Source organism: Ciconia boyciana, chromosome 3 (assembly GCF_034638445.1).
Source record: "Ciconia boyciana chromosome 3, ASM3463844v1, whole genome shotgun sequence".
Taxonomy (NCBI): Eukaryota; Metazoa; Chordata; class Aves; order Ciconiiformes; family Ciconiidae; genus Ciconia; species Ciconia boyciana.
In genome coordinates, this window is record NC_132936.1 from 92,677,765 (window position 1) to 92,700,330 (window position 22,566).

The 22,566-nt window shown below is 35.1% G+C and overlaps 1 protein-coding gene across 1 annotated transcript in view; it reads left to right on the forward strand.

Annotated features, from left to right (window-relative positions):
- TTC27 (tetratricopeptide repeat domain 27) overlaps positions 1-22,566 on the forward strand; it is a 134,442-nt gene that overhangs the window by 20,242 nt on the left and 91,634 nt on the right. The window contains exons 6-8 of the mRNA XM_072856610.1: positions 4,162-4,326; positions 8,356-8,492; positions 12,998-13,110. Coding sequence (XP_072712711.1) covers positions 4,162-4,326; positions 8,356-8,492; positions 12,998-13,110 — 415 coding nt within the window. The remainder of the gene's footprint in view (positions 1-4,161; positions 4,327-8,355; positions 8,493-12,997; positions 13,111-22,566) is intronic.

Here is a 22,566-nt window from a genome sequence, read left to right on the forward strand (position 1 = left end):
GGCCACGCAAATTGTATGTAACATATGAAGTGGGTTTTGGTCCTTGAAGAACTTCCAAATAGGTAACAAAGATGTTTATACAGTAATGAAATTGAGCAGAGGGTTTTACTCTGTCCTCTGCAGTGAAGAAGCAGCTGACTTAATGCTCTTACTGGACGCTAAAAGCACTGGAGTGGAAGAGTTTTATTGCAATTGGTGTAAACGATGATTTTTGTATTTTTTTTATACTTTATTAGAGAATTTTGAACTAATTCTTAGAGTTATCTTGCACAGGTATGGGAATCTTAAGACTAAATTCTACTTATTCCTTAGTCTGTAACTTTTAAATTTCTAGTTCTTGGAAAGTTGGAAGTGTTGCTGATTTGATGCACATATTAGAAAGTAATTGACAGGTGTAATTTAAGCACATCATGATAAATTAGTTGGCATGTTAATTTATGGGCTAAGAACTGGGGATGGGGGTTGGACTTTAACAGGTGCAAAGAATGAAATCTAAGTTGCATTGTTAATTTCCAATTGGAATTTTGGAAATTTCCAAATTAGGATTAAATTATAGCAAATTTTTAGTTCAAAAATGGGTGTTGTCAGTGTAGTGGAGTTAGTCTTACAAGTTTAGCCTGTTTAAATGCTTGTATTGAAGGTAAAAATTCTTTAAAATGTTAATTCCAATAAATGTTTTAAAAGCTAATCTCCCACTTACTTCTTATAGTAATTTTAAAAACGGAGTTGCATAGAGGTGGTTAACTGTTCCAGAGAGTTATTTTGCTTAGTTTGATGGTTAAGGGTAAGCTTTTTGAGACAAAATTGTTGCTTAGTTTTAATGTAGTAAGGCTTGAGTATTTGTATGTTAGGTTGTACAGTACTTCTGGAATGTATATTTTCTAATTACCTAAAAATATCTATAAAGTTTATATTATGAAACAAGTGGTGCTGGTGTGCTTCATTCAGATAAGGAAAGCTAAGGAGGTATGTTTGTAATATATTTTTTTAAAAGGCTTAGAAACTGTAAGTAGTCTTCTACTCATTTCTAGAATTTTTTTTGTTGTTCTGAGTATGTGTTCCAGAGATGCCCAGCATCAAAAGATGTTCAGATACGAATGGTTTTGCAGTTCTATTAGAGTACTGCAATTCTTGTTTGACAGTATAGTTTTATGTTAACTTTGGAGAATGCAGAGTACATGAAAACGCTTTTGGGTTCTGTTAAGTAGATAAAATCTGTAATAGAGAAATTTGTAGCACATTTATGTGACTTTTTCTTATTGGAAATATCTAAAATCTTGGAACAAAACTGAAAGAGAAGTAATCATAAAATTAAGATTCATTGACTTAGGTGATACTGGGTAGAGATACAGTAGTTTGTGCAGCCCTGATCTGTGTAGAGGATGCTGCTGCATACGCGCAGATACTAAATAAGTACTAAGATGTCTGTTTTCAGTGACCTGTTTTGAGACTCCTGGATATGGTTTTCAGAGAAGATGGTGTAAAGTACACTTGAATCTGTAGTGACTTTTTCCAGGCAGGTTTCGCTGCCTGCTGCGAAAACCATCTGGTATTTGAAACAAGTACCTTCATATTCCATAAAATAAATACTTAATAAACCTTTTAAATAGTCTTTGATTGGGGCTTGAAAAAAACACTTGCTTGTTCTGTAGCAACTTGACTAGAAAACTTTGTCTTAATTACTAGAGAAAAAGACCTTCAAATTCAGGAGAAATTTTCTTTTCTATTTAAAAGACATTGTTCTCAAGTGTAAAGTCACCATCATCACCTGAATAGAAGACAGCTGCAGTGATTCCCTGCTGTTCTGAAGCAGCTGTTGTGCAAAACCAACAGGGCTCAGCAGTTTCCCATCCATTTGGCCCTATGCCAAACATGGTATGGGATGCCGGAGGCATGTCTTAAGTTTGGGATATCGGTGCTTCTGTGCAGCTACATCAATACTAGTAATGATGTGAAACTTTCCACAGAGGTCCTTGAAGTCTCAAATGCCTAAACTTAACAAGTTTTGCGATTAGCACTGTAAGTAAATGATATTTAGACAAGGAGTGGTAAGACCACTTCTTGATGTATCACTTTAGTTCGTTACAGCAGTATATATAGTTTTAGCACAAGTAATGTTATATTCATATCATTGAAACTTGTTAGCTGTGGAAAATCAAGTAGTAATGTATGATTACAGACTATAACTTGTTTTTTTTCTTTGAATCAAAATCATTCAATTGGAAAGTTGCATTTTTGTGCAGTTTCCATGTGTGTACGTGCACATTCAGTATCTTGTAACCTTTGTTGCACTGACAACGGCGCATCAGGATTTAGTGGCTCAAACTACACTAAAGAGTCAGTGCAAATCTATGTTTGCATTTGTATAAAACCCTCGGTGCATTTTTGAGTGCTTTTAATAATAACTCATAGAAAACCCCATTTTATTTTTTCCTCATAGAAATAGGATTTTTTTTCCTTTGGGAAACCATCAGAGTGGCATTGTATATGTATAGAGTGTGAGAAGCAGGTAAAGATGGCAGATGTCCCAAATAATTTACTGAAAAATTTTTTTGTTTCACTCTTTCTACAAAAACCAAAGCTTTTGTTAGAAAGGCAGATGTTTTATGGTCCTCTAGGCATTACTTTAAAAAGAGAATGTGTTTAATGATAATTATGGACAAAAGCATTAAAACCTCATATTGTTTCTTAATGAAAAGTGTATGTTACTTAAATGTGAGGTTAACATTTGGCTAACTTTCTCAATTTTGAAGTAATGTGTTTGAAATAGGCTTTGTGTTAAAAGCAGGGATTAAGTTGCATACTTTGTTTTTAAATAGTTGTAGTCTCTTGAGGGTTTTTTTAAGGATTAAGTTGTAACCTGCTTCATTCTCTGTCCTACTTTAGTTGAAAACCATTGGAGTAATATTTTTTAATTTACTGATTTGCTTTCATTAAACAAAATCTCTAAATTCAGACTTTGAAAAAAGTTAAGATACTAGGCAGGATTTATCCATACAAATTCTTATTTACTGAATTAAAAAAGCTGTGTAAAAAAATATGTTCAGATTTAGGAGCTTCCTATATTAATTGAAAGATTTTGAGGATTAACAAGTACTCAAAAAAAAAAAAAAGCCTAGGAAGTTTTAACAATAAAATCTGTACAGGCAAGAGTTGACTGCTGAGCTCTAAATTCAAAAGTCAGAGAAAAACTTAAAAAAAAATCCTTGATAATATTAGTTCTTCAGATAGTAAGACTTTTAACTAATCTTAATAAAGCATGTTTGAAAAATTAAACATCCATTAAGTAACACAGCACCTATGTTAATCGTGAGTACCAATCTTCTTAGGTACTGTGATGCTGTGAGCTTTTAAAGAGCTCTATTATGTAAATATTTTCTGGCAAAATAAAAAAATAAAGCCTAAAGCAAAAACCCACTTCCATTTAAGAATAATTTACATTAATTGTTTTCAACTTAATGGTCTGTATTTTACTATGCAAGAACATTCTTTTGTCATTTACTGTATTTTGATAGAATTTAAATATGTAAGAAATACAAATGCTTCTATGCTGGATACAAAAATATCAAGTCTTCTTTCCTAAAGATTTCAGATTTATTTATGAAGGTCTTTTCTCCTGTTCAGATGGAGAACATGATCTTTTATCACTTAGCAAATCAGTAATTATTAAAAAACAAGCAAACAAAAAACCCCACAAAACCCCCCCACACAAACAAAAAGCAAAAATCCCCAAAAGAGTCCAAAGTCCCCATTCAATGCTCAATCTGCTGGTGAACTTTCTCATTTGAAGCCTGCTACTTAAGGAGGGTATTACCTCAATATCCTGTGTTCTGAGTTCCTATGTTCTTTAGCAGGTCCAAGACAATTAGAGTTGTTTATTTCCTGCAAGATCAATATATCCCAATGCAGCTTTTCTGTAAAATATAAGCAAAGATTTTGTTTGTTCTAGTAGTAATCCTTAGATATAAAACTTGAAAAATGCTTTAAATAGTGCATATCTTTTATACACTGACTGTGGATTTTTAGGTAAGTGGAGGTGTAAAGAAGAACAGGTCTGCTTTAAGCATAACAGACTTTCTCTCCTGGTATTTTAAATGTCTTTTTAAAATAATCATTCTCCTGGGGTGCATCCTGATAGCTTTTCTTTTTCTTAATTTGCAGTGACAGAAGCAGAAACTTTGTTCACAGGTGGTGAAAGCTGGCACTTAGCAGTTCAGTTCCATCTTGAGTGTGCTTATACATTTTTGTATTACTATGAGTATAAAAAAGCTAAACAATGTTTCAAGATGGCTAAAGACATAACGAAACTGCAGATTAATCTTACAGGTAAGTTTTGCTTGTACAGTCTATGAGGATGGTTGGTTGGACCAAACTAACGTACGGTTTGTTGATTTTTTTCTACATATCCAAGTAAAAAAGAACTATATTTTGAAAAATCTTGACTTTTAACAGGTAGGACTCATTTGTCTTCTAAGAATTAGTATTGCTTGGAAAAGGGAAGAGAAATATGCCATCTAGTTACAATATCATCCCTAATATGGGTGTCTCAGCAGCTGTGGTTTTATGGTCCTTCCTTCTCGTGTTTCATATCAAATTCTAGGTCTACTTGTCTGTGTTATGGGAAACTAGTTGGTGTCATGATGAATAATTTTTTTTGTTTGTTTGAAGACACTTATAAAGAAGTCTGCATGATGATTTGATGCAGTCTTTCACCTTTTATGCCACTAGGCTAGATCTACTCTATGTAAATAGCATTTAAAAGTCACTTCCAGAACTGTTGTTATCACAGGAAATAAGTAGAAAAGTCAAATTTCTGATGAACAGAAATACCAAGGATTCAGTCACTATAGAGGCTTTATAATTATCCTTTCAGAACCTATTCTTTAGTCAGGCAGATCAAATTGCTGCACCTGCAACTTCATTTAAAATTACATGTATAGATATGGAACTGTTTGGTCTAGCTGGTCCTGCTAGGTAATAAAAATGACATAAGATGCACACCACCTCTATGTAAGAACTTTTAATTGTGCCTGAGTAGAAATGCAAAAACCTTTATATAGCTTTTTCTATAGAGTTATTAGTGGAAAGGACTAAGGAACTGAAACTTGTAGCCTCCTTACCTATTAGACTGCTGTATGTCACAAGGCTAGCTCTTCCTTTATATTTAGATTGGAGCTGCAGCTACCCCTGCTTATATCGTGAGTCAGTTTAATATTTTAATTCAAAAAAAACCCACAGCAACAAACAAACAAAAACCAAAAACCACCCTGAAACATGTACACACACCCCCCAAAACCAAACAACTTTTATGGAACTCCATGCTTATTTCTTCAAAGGTTTTAAAAGTTTACTTTGAAAAATCTGTAATGAAAATCTTGTGGCATAATGCTTTTGCATAACTATGAATTTATTATATTCAATGGTATCTGCTTAGAACATAGGAGTAATTTCCATATATTTGTTGGAAGGAATTCCATGCATTTCAATTGATCCTACCCTTTTTTCCTATATGCAACATGTACTGTGTGTCTGATGTTCCATGTGTGGCATGTACTGCAAACTTGATATTATAAGATAGTTTTGTTTAAAATTAACCTAAATTTTCTTGGTTTTTATTAAAAACATCAGTGCCTGTGATGATAATCAACCTATAACAATTTAATTAACTAAGAACAAGTAAAATCAAAGTGGCAGGTGGCTATTCACTGATAATCCTCAACTTACAGCTACATGTTGGAGGTTTTCCCCTTTAAGGGGAAAAAAACTCCCTCCTTTAAGGAGCTCTTTAGATTTTGGATAAATAATTTCCTTAAATCTAACCTAGGAAAAAACCTCTTGTTTGGAGGGTAAAAAAAAAAAGTTTGGATGCAGTGGAATTATTTGTATTTTTTATTACTTTACCAAGAGGTTATGTTAGTCCCAGAGAGAGATTGTGGTGATATAGTCTCTTGGAAAAATGTTGTGAAACTCCTAAAAGTTCTGTGGTTTATCTCCATAAATCTATTATAATAGTTATGAAGGATGTCTAACCTGAAGGCAAATGAACTGAACATGTGGGAATTGTTGGCATTCTAGACAAATTCATTTGACATGCGTGTTTTGGCTAAATAGAAGGAATGTTACATCATCAAAAAAGACTTTGCTTTAATGTAAAAATTCAGCCTCTAGCAAAGACATTTTTAAGGCTTTTGGAAGGAATTTCCATTTTAGGAAAGGATTTTAAGATACTTTTATTCTTTAATGGTTGTAATACTAGTTGAACATTTTATTACGGCATGGAAATATATGCGGTTCTTAGAGAATTTAGAACCAGTATTTTCCAAAGTTATTGTAGAAATGTGTGAAAAAATTATACTTGCTTTGACTTGTGTACTTTTAAGTCCCATTAATCCAGGTCTGTGCTGTATTAATAATTTATTAAAAAGCATCCTTATGTTCCTCACAATGAGTCACAACCATCAATAACTCCTCAAAACAATTTCCAGTAAAAGAGAAGACTGTGGTCCTTCTTGCATATAAATTTACTAAAATGAAGGGTGGTAATTCAAACTAAATTTAAGATCAACAGATCTGGAGGATTAATGATGCTGAACTCTGAGATCTGCATATTGTCTGCTTATTGTTTTCATGCCCAGTAATGTATCCCTGGGCACTTTTAATATGGAACAGAAAGTAAAGTCTCTGTGTAGATTCCCTCTCTTTTGTGAGGTGGTATAAAGCAAGCAATTTTTTTCCCCCAGCTTAAACACATGTGATATATATTTTTCCAAATAAAAACTATTATGTTTTGTCCTGTAATAGCAAGGAATTCTTTGCTTTAAAAAATGGGGTGAGGGGTGTGTGCATCTCAGAGCATAAACAAATCACAGTTTCTGGGTGGAAGCAAGTAAATTTATTGGTAACCAGCATAACTTTGCAAGTGTTTTATTCAGCTGTTTAAGCAGTAAGGCATAATGGAAGTGAATTACAGCATAATGATTTTTCAGGTATTATTAAAATAGAGAATTGAGTGCTACTGTGTAAAATTAGTATGAATCATTACTCAGTATTTCTCTGTGTGTGTGTCTTGTCTGCAGTGTGCCTTGCAATTTTAAGGTGATATTTTTAGAACCTTTTTCATTTCTTCATAAACTCTTAAAACCAGGCTTTCCCATTAACAGGGCTGATTGGCAGAAAACGAGAAATCAGTTTAATTCTGGTTTCCCTACCGCTTTCTTTCCACATCCAGGAAGAAAAGGGGATGATTACTGTTTCAGTGCCTGTGCCAGGTGATTTTTGCTGACAATGGCCGCATTGTCAGGCCTTTGTCACATGAGCAGTCAATCATCTTGACCTCAAAGATTTTTATGTCCTGCAAAATTTTCAAAATGATAATTAAGAACTTTATTTCAATAGGTTCTGCAAAAGCAACAGTGGATCAGCATTCAGTCTTCTGTTTCTCTTATTGGACTTTCACAGTTCACATTATCTGAGCATTTTATCGTAGTAATAATAAGGAAGCAAACCTCCAAACTTTGTAATTTTTATCTCCATTTTGGCTCTGGTTAGGATTCTGTTATTCTAAGTTACCGTCCTGAAATTGTTCTATGATTTCCGATTGCAGCTTGCAAACAGGTTGCGTAACAGAGGAAGAACAGACATGTTTTTCTTCTCAGTTTGGTAGAAATGTTAATTGCCACCCTCAAAACTAGTAGAAGTTGTTTGAGGGTCAAATAAAGAACTGAAGAAATGACACAGAGGAATTTCACATTGTGCATTCTGAATATTGATCAATTCAGTAGACAGCCTTCACTGGTTTGCTGTTTCACACTCTCCCGTGTTACTTTTACAGTATCTTATGTGCTGTATTATGTTAATGTGATGTCTGTGACCCCTCTTCATAGACCTAAGTCTTCAAATGAAGACTTGAAATATTTTATGTGATGGCCTGTAAGATGATATGGGATTTTCGTTTGCCTAAATATCTCCGTGTTGTCATTAAGTTTTAGTAGGCATATCAAACAATTGTTTGTGGTTTATTGCTAGGGAATAAGTAGGGAACTGATGAAACTTGATGACTGTGAGTTTTTGAGAGACAATATGGTGGGTTATGGGGAATTTACCTTAAAGTGTCTTTGCAAGACCTATCTAGCTGTGTTTGTATGTTTGTAATATGTATTTCTTTGTATGTCATAGCTAGCGGTGAGAATGCATGTAGTTTGCTGCAAAGAGATCGAGCAGAGTTAAACCACTGCTAAATTTCATAGGTTAATTCTCAATGTGTTTCTCTGCTTTTTTGTGAGCAACTTTCTAGTATATGATGAGATTACTGGGTTTTAGTGTTCATTAATATAAACTTATATTAATTTTCTGTAGGTGCTTTGGGGAAGAGAACACGATTTCAGGAAAAATATGTTGCACAGCTTATTTTGGATGTCCAAAGAACAGATGAATTCCTCCTTCCTCATAGTGAACTAAGTCCGGCTCCAACACCTCTAGAAAATTTAACAATGGTATGTATTTGAGAAGAATTGTTTTAATTTCTTAAAATGAAAATGTGCTGAAGCTTTTCTTGGGTGTCTGCACCACCTAGGGTGGTGCCTAGGAGAAACTTACGACTTCTGAAAGTTTTTGGAAAAGATGTGGGGCAATTGTTTGCCTAATATTAAAGGACACGGGGTAAAACAACATAGGACTGTCTGCAAGACAGATGTGGCTACTCAGCTAAAAGCATGTTTGCAAATATGATCTTCTACAGTTTATGTATTAATTTCTAGTGCCTAAGAATGATGGAGTTAGGAAAACAGATGAGACAGATTTTCAAAATAGCCTGCAAGGCATCACAGAAATGCACAGATTCCTAAGGACAGACAGCCATGTTTAGTAGCAGTGTGAAGATAGGAAATTGGTCTAGGTATTCCTACTGGCATGAACTTGGCCCTACTGGTCCTAAGGGTGTGCATGATGACTTCAATTATAAATTGCTCAACAACCACTGATTTGTCTTAGAATAGCATTTTTCATTCGTAAGGAGGAGTTCTGGTCGGGATTTAAGGTTATTCAAACTTGCTAAAGAAGCCAGAGATAAATTGAGGCATTATGGTCCAAGATTTATTCTTCAGGTTGGAGAGCCTTTATAAAAAAAAGTTATGCCTTGATAGACTTGAAGGTCAGGCAGGGATCTTAAGCAAAAGACTTTGACAATACTTCTCTGTTTCTAAATTGAATGCAGAAATATCTTATCTTAGGAGACTATCATAGCTTTTTTTGTTTGTCCATTAATATGTCCTTAGTGTTGTATTCAATTTGATGAAAAGAGATTGACTGCATGTATGTCACAACTTGTGCTTCTGATAGAACTATGTATAGCAACCCATTTAAAGATAGTGAGAGCTTGGGGGAGGCCACCTGGTGAGTGTCAGACTTAGTTATAGACTTCAAGTCCAGCTTACCTAGAACTAAATGATATGAGGCATTGTTCTCAGAGGGTCCCTAACTGGGACATTGTATGACTATTTTTTCTAGTTAGTCACAACTTTCTGAAGAATTTGCCTTTGTAGTCTATATCTGATAAGGACTTTAGTTTGGAAGAAAATAATGACATTGTTTCAATAAAATTGGCAACATTGTTTTAGGCTGTAGGTATAACCTGGAATGAAATATGAATATAGTATTTTATTAGCAAGGATAATATATGTCCTTTTAGTGAACAAGCCCAAAGCTGCTGAAGTAAGTGTAACAGAGTTTGAGAAAGAAAATTGGTATATTTGGAACCATTAAAAATTAGTCATGCTTATGTTATCCACACTTTCCTACTAACATTTTAGTGAATGTATCTTGAAAATAATGCTAGAGAAAGTAAGCATATCTACTCTTTCTGAAAAGTAAAAATGTGATGCTAGAAAGGACTCCAGAAGTTTTGGCTAAAAGGAGGGAGTTGTTTTGTGCAATTATGACCGACTGGGTCATAGAATTCTGTCGTAAGTTACTCGGACTGCCTATTAAGGAAAGTTAGGCTTTCTGTTCCCACAGTCTACTTCTGGGCCAAAAAAAAAAAATTGGAACCTTTTATTTCTGCATTTTGTGTGTGTCAGAAATTCTGGAAAATAATATTAGTAAAACCATGTACTGCTTTGAGGAAAACCTGAGGTATTTCAAGTTCAGACATTTTATTAACATCGTATATGAGTGTCCCATCACAAGTATTAGACTAGGCTTTACTAAGTAGACTCCCCAGTTCATGTGTGCGTTGAATTACCAATTAAAGGTTCTGGGTTTTTTCCCCTTTTTCTAGCATGTCTTTATTGATAATGTATTATCAAAATACAACCTCATGTAATTTGTCAGTGTTAACTGTGAGTCCTAGTGTTTCTTTTGCCAGGTCTGGTCTCAAATTTGTCAGCCTTGAGTGTATCTTGAAGTTCTTTTAGCTAACATTGGAGTTAATGCTATTCTCCATCTGCCAAAAACTACCGACAACATCATTGCATCTCTGTCTAAGTTTAGGCGAGATGCTTGATGTATCTTGTATACTTTTAAAAGACTATTCATGGAAAATGCATAGAAGCTAAGTCTTGAGAGGTGCTGAGAATCTCCACAGAATTAACGTATGCATATGGAAAGCTAAAAGGCCTGTGATCATGCTGCAAAATTATTATAGGGAAATTTTCTTCCCCTCTCCAGTGTTCTTATTTTACATCTGCCATTTGCACATAAAGGAAAATACCCTATTTGTCTAAGGACAGTAACTGTCCTGGATGAGTGGAAAATTTCCCAAAAGAATTATAAACTCTGCCAATATGTATAAAGGCCAAGTTGAGACTGGGCACACCTAATTTTCATCTCCTGTTTTGGAGTGCTGACTTCTATGGCCTTAAAGTTCTTCCCCTATTATTGTTCTGTAAGATGACTGAACTACTTATTTTGCAATTAAGTGGTCAGTAATTTAATTCCATTAAAATTACAACCAATATAGCAACTGATTGTTGAACTGGTAGCTGGGCTGATTTCTGGTCAGGCACTTCCTGCTTCCCTCTGGTGCTGAGCAGTTATGGTATCTCAGATGGCACTAGAAGGAAAACTACTTGCATTTCAAAATAAATATTTGAGATTGTAAATCCAAAGCTTTGCGCACAGGTCAGCTTTCTTCAGAATAACTAAATGATCTGAAAGCACACATTCAGTTAAACTGATGATGTTTCTGTGAAAGGAAAACAGCAGGCTTGAGGTGATGCATACGGACTCTTGATATGAAATGGTATTTTAAAATAGTTTCATTAGTTTTAAAAAATTCAGAGCTGTTTTTATGTTATGGGGGAATGAGGAATTTCTTTTCAAATCTGGGAATGGAAGTCGTGCTTTAAAACTCTAGCATACAGTTGCAGTACAGTTCAGTTGATCAATATTCATAGTGAAGTTAAAGCAATTAGTGCTGTTTATACAGGGTAGATTTTAAAGATTATGTAGACCAGAAGCTGGAAATTTTTAACTAATTGCCTTATAAATTAAATTGTAATTTGTTACATCCAATGAAGTAGTATCATTATACTAGCATAGTTCTTTATTCTAAAATAATTTTCATCTGAAGTGGTAGCTAATCCTTATATATGCTAATGTAGTAAGAGAAGAAAATGATGGTATTAAATATGCCTTTAAGAGCTGGAATATCTACATTATCCCCTTGAAATAAAATAAAATAAACTTACTTCTCATTCTTTGTCAAATCACAGTTTAGTTTCATTTATATAGCGATAAAGTAGTGGTGATGAATACTGATAACCCACTTTGAAGCGTTCCTGTTCACTTTTTGTTTTTCTGTGGACCCTCATTTTGACCTTGCCAATGGAAGATATTCAGTGGAAACAGCTTCTAGCTAGGACATTGAAGGGAAATGAATAAGAAGTTTGAAAAACTGTTAATATAAATCCATTTTCTCTTTTTAATAGACTATAAAAACTACTACTGGTAACTAAAAACCAGTAGTACAATAATCAGTTTAAAGACTGGGGGGTTTTTTTGTTTTGTTTTTGCAGGGGAAGGAGAAATAGTATTATAGCTACCTCCTCCTTGCTTGCAGCCAAAGGAATCTTCTGTTGTTTCCAAACAAACACAAATTCTGTGAACACAGTAATTTATACTTTTCAGACACAGATTGTATTACTTTCTTCTTTAAGTTAAAATACAGACAATGAACTTGAGGTAGCATACTTGTTTGTAAAAGTTAAACTGAATACTCCTTAAATGATTTGTTCTAGAGGAAATTTGATGGAAAGTCACAAGTACTTGTCCAGGGGCAAACCTTTTCAGAATACTCCTTCTTGCTTTTACCAGGGCAAAGTGTCTGGAGGTGCTAGCTCAGTTGGGTTTTTTCCAATCTGTGTTTCTTTAATTTGCAAAACTCCTTAAAAAAAAAAAACAACAAACCACACACCAAAAAACCCCACCCAAAAAAAACAAACAAAAAGAAAGAAGAGGAGAAGCAATTCCCTGTGTAAGGAATTTAACTGTACTGGCAGAAGGTCTGCTTTACTTACTTGCACTTTGCTGATACTTAAAAAGAAATCCATGCATTCCCAGAGATCCATGTTTGCTAGCCTGAAAACCTGCATGTTAGGATAGCATTTAACATCGTACAGACAAGCTGAAACAGATTATATATAATAGAGGAGGAAATTGTTGGTAATACTATGAGCAACAATTTGAAAAGGAAAATCCCCTTTATTCCTTTTTTTAAGTAGAAAATCAATATTCAGGTAACCTTGAAGTTGCTCTGAATGCTGTTCCTACTGCATGACAACCAGTATACTTTTAGCAAAAGTGGTTTGGATGATGCTTCCTTCTACTGGCTTCGTCTGTTAGTTATCCTATCATAATAATGGTAAATTACTTTTCATTTTGTTGTTTTCTGATGTTTGTATTATCCTTTTTCAAACAAGTATATTTTTTTCATATTTTGAAGGCAGTGATTTCTCTGCAACTATTCCTATCTATTTTAAAATGTTTTTTTCTCCTCCAACAGAATTGTGATCTAAATGATGATACAGTGCTTAATGAGATAAAACTAGCAGATGCTGATCAGTACCAGGTACCTGATTTGTGTGCAGAAGAGCTTGCTGTAATCCTTGGAATATGGTATGTTAGTTCATAGTTACTTAAAATACTGCATTAATCGTTGTGATAATGAAATAATGAAGTGGTGGGTTGGTGGGACTCTTTTCTTTCCTTATCATATAGTCTGGCTAAAATGCTAAAAGAGTTATCTCAGAGTCTCAGTTATCAGAGTGATATCTCAGAGTCTCAGTTATCTCAGAGTGAACATTAGTGTCCAGTTCAGAATTTCAGCGTTTCGTTAATTGCTATGTTGTTCTCTTATCCTAGAAAAGCTTCTTGTTCTTAGTGCCTCAGTTTAATAACAATTGGCATTAGCTACCATATGGTGATGACTCTTTGGTAAATTTTGAAAACATATTTCAGAGTCTGCAATGGTCAGCTTTCTATGAGGATCGACCATGTCCTTCAAGCAGAACGCTGCCCTGCCATTCAGTGCAATGGGAATACTTGTATAAATTCAGTGTCCATTGCTAGTTACAAGCTATAGTACAAAGTCCCCATGGTTTTGCACCTAAATTTTTTCTTTTCCTGGCTTTCAGAAATTATATGCTACATGGGTTTTGGAAATGGCACAGAAGAGCAAAAAGCAGCTTGAGATTTGAGAATAATAAGCTGGCTGCTGATGAATATCCTTGTTTTCTAATAGAGAAATACTTTTTCCATGATGTAGTGGTCATTTAGCTGATGTCAGTTATCACACAATTTTGTCTGTGTGATTTGTTTCAGAAGTATTAGTGTGTCGAAGTAAAAATGGTGACTTTGATGCAGTATTCATCATTCATACCTCTCAAAGCACTTTTCTGATCTGTGAGTTGCAAAATGATGGAATCTGCAGTACTGCCTAAATATCTTGCCCAAGTCAGAAGAAGGCCAGGAGCTGAACAATGAGTGAATCCTAGCTCCCGAGTCTGACCAATGTTTCCTCTGCGAGGGCACATGGATCTATCTTTGTGATAGGGTAACAGCAATAACAGGCCAGCGAAAGGCTAGTGAGACAATTCAATGGCATAAGCTAACAACCCAGCATTTGGCAGTAGTTCCTTTGTGGTGTGGGGCTTTTTGCTTGTTTTGTAGCACACGTTATAATATTTCTTTCCCCGCTTGCCAAAAATTTTCAGTTATTTTTCCTCCTCTTGTCCCATAAAGTGCAGTAGAAGTCACTAGCGGAGAGATTGTTTTGTTTCATACGTCCATTTCTCAGACTGCAGCTTTTTGAAGGGCCAGACGCTTGCTTGGCTATATAGTTGAAGTAAAATGTGAAGTTGCATGTCTGTGGCTTCAGCTATGCCCTTTAACCATTCAGCCCATCCCTTGTAATCAGGAATTCATGAGTAGAATATGTACTGTGGCTTTGTATTTTCTGTATTCCCTGAGTCTTAAACTTGTTTTCTTTTCAAGGCCACATCTAGATCCAGTCTGAGGACAAAGGAGTGGAGTGAACAGTGGGTTGACATACATTCTTGGCCCAGTCACTTTTAGTCTTTCACACTGACTCAAGTCAAGGCAAAGCCTTCCCCTTCCTGAGAAGCATTTTCATGCACACTTCATTTTTAACACAGTATTGTCTTATATTAATAATATATCATCCCTCCTGCCTCCAGCCTTCTGAAGGAAATTTTAATTTGCCTGTTGGTCTCTCTCTCTCTCTCTCTCTCTCTCTCTCTCTCTCTCATATGAAAGGGTAGAATTTGAATTTTACGTTGGCTGGCTGCACAGTAGGTTTCTTGACCACAGTATGTCACTTTGAAACCACCACTTTTACGCTCTGAATAGTGGCTAGAAACCATATTGACTGCCATGTGTGTACGTTATAATCCAAGTGGTATGTGAGTTTGGCAGGACTCAAGGCAAGAAGCTCATTTAAGAAACTAGAAACAACCAATAAAAAAAAAATTTTCAGTGTTGCCTCCCCATGGAATGATAACTGCTATTCAGTGAGTGGGATAACATTAAGCAACTGAAACTATTTCAGTCATAGATGGAGACAAGATTTGCTATGCAGCCATGTTGCAGAAATGTTAGAATGCCAGCTTTGAGAACTGTTCTTCTGAGGGGATTTAGGATACAGCCCTTGTGACTGAGTGTAGTTTAGGCTTGGATAGCTGGCTTGTACCTTTGGTGTCTATACCAGCTATTGGCATATCAATTTGCAAGGAAGCATATACAGTTAAAGCAATTAGCGTTGGCTTTTAAACAAAACATACTTCTCAAACCTTAGCTATAGGAAATTCCTTGCTTTTCTTTCATGCTTGAGGATTTCAGTTTTGTCGAGTAAATACTTCATTTCATAATTAATAAGTTGACTTTAGAATTCCTTTAAGTTTCCAAAGCAGGTCTAACTAGACTTTGTTTTAGGTCTAGCACCACCTTCATGGTATCTGTTGTTGGCTGCCATTGTCAGCAGTGGATGTTTTTTCTAATGCAAATAAACTTTTAGACACTGACCTGGTTTGTTGAAGAAAGGCAGCCTGCAGGTAAAGAAAAAGAGTAAATGTGAGCAAATTTTTTCCTATACTTTTCACTGTGCTTGCTAGTATGTCTTACAGCGAATGCCACAGAAACACCTCTTAATTCAACTGAGATTTTTGTAGCTAAATAATGTTAACTCAAAATGAGCAGCATGCAGAAATGTTTGTGGATAGCAGAACAAACTGAAAATTGTTACAACTTTTGGAAAAGACTTAATTACAATTACATAGGATCCTGTGGAATTACCTGAATACACATAATGTTTCCTGCTGTGAAATGAGTTTCATTTCAAATAGGTTACAATGATCAAATGGCTAAACAAAGTACTATTGCAGTATCAGTACAAACATTTTCATCTCCTCCTCCCCAATAACATTTTAAGAGGATATAAAATATTTTTTGAAGTGTTAAAATATCTCATGCCAGCTGTCTTTACAAAAATCCAAGCAACATCTCATGCAGTATGCTTAAACCAGCTTGTAAATAACATGCATGAGCCTGAATCAATTAGATATTTTTAAACCTCTCTGTTACACTGATGTAAGGAAAGAACAACTTATTTTTCAGTAATCCATTTATATAAAAAAGTAGCAATGTAAACTGTACCCAGCCAGTTCTCTGTGACATCTATAGTTTGAGGCAGTTTCCTTTAAAGTGTTTGGCTATTCTATTTCTTCTCTGAAAATTCATTTTCTTCAAAATACTGAACAGTCTGTGGAACTAAATCTAAAAGGAAACATTTGCCTCTTATGATAATGAAACTGTAGCTAAAAAGAAGTGTGTGTGGGGGAAGAACCACCCCAGTCTGCCTCACTTACACAAAGGTTTCCTATTCCATCATATCCAGATTTTCTAGTATCTGTATAGGAAGAAAGTGACTAGAGGTGTCTTCAGATTGTCTCACTGCAGCAGTAATGCAACCTAAAGGAAATATTAAAAGAAACTCCTAGGAGTGCAGAAGCATCACTTGGCTAGGACTTTTTTGATATTTCATATGAAAATAACTAGTCATGATGGTATAAAATGTATTTTATAGTCAAGCCTTAAGACTGTGGCCAAAACTTTGTATAGAGCCTTGAACCAAACTTTCAGAGTCTGGAAAAAGATATTAAAGTTCCAATTAAAAAAAAAAAATTAAAAAAACCTAAGAATGGGCCAATGTATGATTTAAATAATATGTTAATATAGTATAGATGCCAAAATGCTGAGAAACCGAGAGGGGAGTATGTTTTCCTTGTCACTTAGAAATAGCCCAAATTAGATTGCTGTTAGAATAGACAACAGCAGCTGTGTGTCAGCAGCCTGGGAAGAAAATCCCTTCTTATCACTTGATTCACCATTTTTTAACAGGGGAAAGCTTTTAGAAATTAGATACAGCTTTAGAAAATTCTAAGAAAGCAAAGAGAAATGTCCAATGGCTGGTTATTTCGTAATCTTTTGCTGTCTCAAGGATCGAATCAGGTCAAAATAGTATGTTATACTGGAGGTACCTCAGCTCTATCAAAGACTATGCACCAGTCTTCAGCTGGTAAGGAAAGCATCAGGAAGCCTAACTTTTATTATACAGTAATACATTGGATAATAATATCTTATACAGTTTACACAGTGAGCTGTAGAAGTGTACTTGAAACAGCTGCATAAGCATTAAATAGCATTAGGACTAAAGGATTTTTAACAGAATTACCAAATATGAGCTTTTGAATCAATTGAGTAATTGGGGAAAAAAATCCCAGTATACATGTTGGCAATCAAGACCTGATGGGAAACTTGGGTAGGTGAAACAGGAATTTAGCTACTTGAAATTTCGAGAATCTAATATTAGCTGGCTGGCTGTTCTCTAGTCAATGGAGAAATCAGCACCTGCAGAGTGTGATTCATTTTACTTCAGGCACTTATTTTACAATGGATTGAATCATTCCCTACATTTATCTGTATTTTTGCATGGACTCTGAAGGAAGCCTAGACAGTTAGCTAGCTTAAAGGCCTAAATTTTACATGGTTAAAGTTAGGTAAGATGGATCATGTTCTTATTAAGATTTTATATATATATATACATATATATATGATTGCAGTCATCTTTGTGCTTTATAGCAAGGTCATGCTATATAGCTTGTATCAGAAGTACAAGGCAATGGCAGGTAAACAACTGTTTTCATATGTTTTTATAAGAGAGAGCATTCTCTCTTCCAAGCTGTTGAGATGGAAAAGGTTATGTTTAACTGACTGTGGAAGGCCAGAGCTTACACATGTCCTGTGAAAGTAAAAGCTACGAAATAAAATCTTGGACAGCATTAAAGGTGATGAACACTTTTCTGTTAAATACTTTTTGGCACTCTGGCCCATCTTTACAAACATATCATGTAAGTGTAAATTATTATTTTTTGAAACAAACCAACTACAGGTGCCAGACAGTATAGTGATCTTGCCACGGTCAGTTTATGGCTGTTTAAAATCATTGCTACAAATATATTGCTGTGCATACAGCTGTGTTAAGAGATTCCACTGGGGAAATGAACTTCCTGTCTTGCTATTCAGAACACTCACATAAAAAACATTAGTAACTTGCAATACCTTTTGTGAAACTTTGATCACTTTACAAGCGCTTTCAATTTGTTGGGTTTGGCTCTTTTTCATTCACAAAATTAACACAGCTGGTAAAACTGCATAGAAATACAGCAAATAATCATAAAAATACATATGTGGAAAGTCTGACCTGTCTTCATCATCTATCTCATGCTAGTTAAGTGTAGTTTTAAGTAGTTACCTGAGGAACTTGAATTTGCATAATCTGCACTTGCAGAGAGATGATGTGCCAGGAAACATAAGCAAACAAAAACTCAGCAGTTGTCTTCATCTGTCTAACTTTATACTCTGTCTTCAAGAGTGGCTGTGAGAAGATACCTAAGGGTGAATAATAGCAGGGCAAGCATGTGTTGCTCCCTTCTACCTAATACATTCCCAGCCTCTAAACAGTGATTTCCTGAGCCTTATCTGGCTTGTTTGCATGGCAGCCCTCAATGGATCTCGTCTTCCACTGAGCCCATGTAAATCGGTAGCATCCTTTGGCAAAGGTAGCTGTCTACATATTTTGTATCTGCTGTTCAAAAAACCCTTCTCTAGGTAGTTTTGGTTGCCAGTAGCTTCATTTAGTGACTTAACTCTCTTATTTCCTAACAATTTTGAAAACCTCTGCAATATCCCTCTTTGGTTAGTCCTAGCCTAATCGGACAGTCCTTTTGTATAAGTTGTTACATGTTTATAAGGCATAAAACATCATTATTCATCATCATAAAACAACAATCATTCTAGCTGTCTGTTTGTGAAATTTTTCCAATACTGAATTACTGCTTTTGAAATGAAAGGTCCAGAACAAAACATACTGTTCATGGGTGGACAAAGGCTTTATCTCTTATTTTAGGTATGCTTTATGTTACTGATTTGTATACTTCATGTAGTATGCCCTAGTATGTTATTCTCTATTACTTTCCTAATTAATTACTCACATATTGATTTGCCTTTTTAACAGCTGCCTAGTACTGAGCTAATGTTTTCATACAGCTGCAGTGCTAAATTGTTGCTCCTGAATAGAAATGGTCAGATCAGAGCCTATCATTTTTTTTGAAGCTAGGACTGTGTTTCCTATTGTGCACTGCTTAGCATTTTTATTTTATTACCTTTCTGCTCTATCCTGTAAGGTCTTTCTGCAGCTCCTTATTGTCTATTAACATGCTTACTTCAAAGAATGTCATATCATTTGCAAGTTTTCTCACCTCACTATACATCCTCCTGTTTCAGTTTATTAATATTATAGCACACGGATCACAGCACAAAACTTATGCAGGATTGCAGTGGTGACCTTCTCCATTGGGATGGCTGACTATTTGTCTCATACCACTTCCTATCTTTTAATCAGTTACTGACCTTTGCCAAGACATTCCCTCTTATCTCATGAATGCTCAGCTTCTTTGAAAGTCCTTCTTGGTGAGAAGGACTCAAAATCTTACAGAGATCCAAGCTGATTTCATCAACTAGCTTATATATATCCTCACACTGGTTAAACTTTCCAAAAGCCCCCAACAGGTCTGTAATGCAGGATTTTTTTTTTTCCGGTAGCCTGGCTGACTCTCCCCATATACATTGTATTTGTCCAGGTATCTTTAGTCCTTCTGTTCATTATATAGTCTCTCCGTACCTGCAACAGATATTATGCTTACAAGCCAGTAGTTACACTGATCCCCTGACACCAGTTTTAAAGCCTGGCATCATTTTTGCTGCTCTCTTGTCTTCAGGCACTGAGGAAGTTTTAAATGAGGACTTATACACTGCTTTTAGTGTCTCAGCTATTTCATCCCAAAACTCACTTTAAACTCTTTTTTCCTGAATACTGTTTGGTCCTGTTAACTTCTTAGCATCCAGCCTCTTAGTGTGTAACCTCTTTTGCAGTTTTGTAATTTCAGAAAGACTCTTCTGTCCTGTAATTCTCTCCCTTACCCAAAAAGACTCTTTTGTGGGAATGTTACTATGTTCTTGTACAATAAATGCTAATGCAGTGAATTCATATAGCTTCTTTGCAATGGCTTTTATACCAGGGCTGTCGTATGGTCCTGTGGACTCTCACAATTTTTGTTCCTGCTGAAGGAACAAAAGGATTTAGCACTGATTTTTTGACTCTTTTGGTTAGTTGCCCCTTAAACACTTTTTGGACTCCTTAATTGTATTTTTGGAGATATTTCATTTATTATTATTTAATATTCCAGAGGTTTTGATCCTTTCTGAGTTTTAATACAACTTCAGCTATTTGAAGAACACTGTTTTACTTTTAATAGCTTTTAACAATGTTCTTTAACATTTGCCAACTTTCTAAATCAGTTCTTGAAACAGAAATACTTAGTCTTAATCCAAAAAGGGATACTTTGGAATGATTGCTATTAATTCCACTGTTACAAAGATTATAGCTAATTAAGTCCCAAACTATATAACTAGTTAGGTAAACTGGATACCTTATCCATTAGGCTGCCAATGTAAATCTGATTAATCAGATTAAAGAATTGGTTGTAAGTTGTAAGCTACTGGCAAATTAGCTTTTGTTGATTTTACTAGAAAATACTTTTTTCTGCTGCAAAGTAGATCTTTAAAGTTCTGCTTCATCTGTCTAAAGAACGTCTATTTCTCTTTGTTTTCTTTCCCTCTTCTATTTCATTCAACTCCCTAAGATAGGATTCAAGAATGGACAGAAAATAGCAGAGCTGAATGTGGTGATTAGTGACTTCTCTTCATATTGTTATGAAAAGATGCCTGATCATAGATCCTACAGCAACAGATCCTAAATTCTGCTCTGATTTCAGCTCCTGAAATTCTCTGGGGTGAACTGCTTAACCTGTCCTTGAAATCAGAACAAATACAGGGCATAAAAGTGAAATGTTCATAAAATGCTCTGACAAGAGCTAACCCAGTCATTAATAATGCTTAAAACCAAGCTACAATTCTACTCTAGATTCAGATGTAAAATATAGCTTTACATTTGTTTTGATTCAGTATGGAAAATCATTAAAACAATTTCATTTTTCTCTTTCAAGGTTTGCATTACTGTATTTATGTGTCTTAAAGCATTGTACATGGATGTGGCAGAAGCAGAAATTAGAGACCTATTTTAGCACTGCTTTGATCTGGAAGAGCTACATCTATATGGTTCAAAAAGCTATGACACAAATCTATCTAGAATAAAGAGAGGATTAATCCTTTCTGCTTGAATCAATATATCTTTAGGATGCTGAAAAATAAGTTCCAATTTTGTCAAAATTTAACTGTCCCTTGGTTTACCTGTGCTTTTCAAAAGCTTTGGTCATGTCACTTAACATTCTGGTTGCCTAGCTGCTGTGATGTTGTTGTTATAATATTTGAAGTTTTTTTGCTGCCCTTCTTACCTTTTTCCCCCTCCATGGATAGAGAAACTTGCTATTTTTCACCTGAAGTCACATTTGTATTAGTAATGAGTGTTTAGTGACTTTAGTTGACTACCTCAAGCTGACTGTAAGTATTTCTGCTGGCAGCTGACATTGGACAAGGAAAGAAGTAACTGAAGCAGAGAAATTATTTTACTTTCCTGTTTTCATGAAAAATTTTCTCAAGGAAGGAAAAAAACAGTGATGTATATGACAGAATTGTTTCCTAGCAGTGTTGTCTAGAACTTTAAAAAAAGCCCACCAATAACATTGTTTCTTTTCTGTGAGAAGGTCGGTGAAAATGCATTACTGTAATAGTTAATAAACTGAACTTTTTTTTTAACTGATCTCTTCACCAAAATTCAGAACCACACAAGCTCAATCAGGAAGGAGGAATAATAGTTAGCTTTCCTTAATGACAGAGTCCAACTTTACTGAACATAACAGGAATAAAGGTGATGTCAAGTTCTTCACTTGCTTTTCGAAGCCCTTTCTCATCAGTGCTCAACCAAAAGCATAGTTGGTATTTTTGTGGCCACGCTCATACAACTTACTCAAACTGATGGTATTATGAAACATGAGCATCAATGGTATGAAGCATGTGTGGAACCTCCATGGTGGGAGTTCTTTAGGAATAGACTGGACAAACATTTGTCTGAAGTTATGGAGGTTTGTAGAGCAGGAAGAAAAGTTGGAAGATCTCTCAAGCTTTCTTCCACTGTAGAAATTGTTGTCTTTCAGCTACTCTGGTCATGTTCTTCCCTACAATAATGTGCAAATCTTTTTTTAAAAAAAATTTGGGTCAGTAATACTCTTCCTCTCTTACTCACCCACCCAGTTTGCTTTATTAGGTGCCTGTGTTGTTGCAGGATAAAACTAGTTGGTTGATTAATCAGAGCATTATTATTATCAAAGAGGTGTGAAAACTCTTCTCATGAAACCTTGAACCTTAAAGAACTGCAGTTATACAATTTCAGTTCAGGTTTGAGCAACCTACTTACGTTTATGTCAGTTCACACAGATATTTGCACTTGCATATAAATCTCTCTTTATTATATAACTTGGT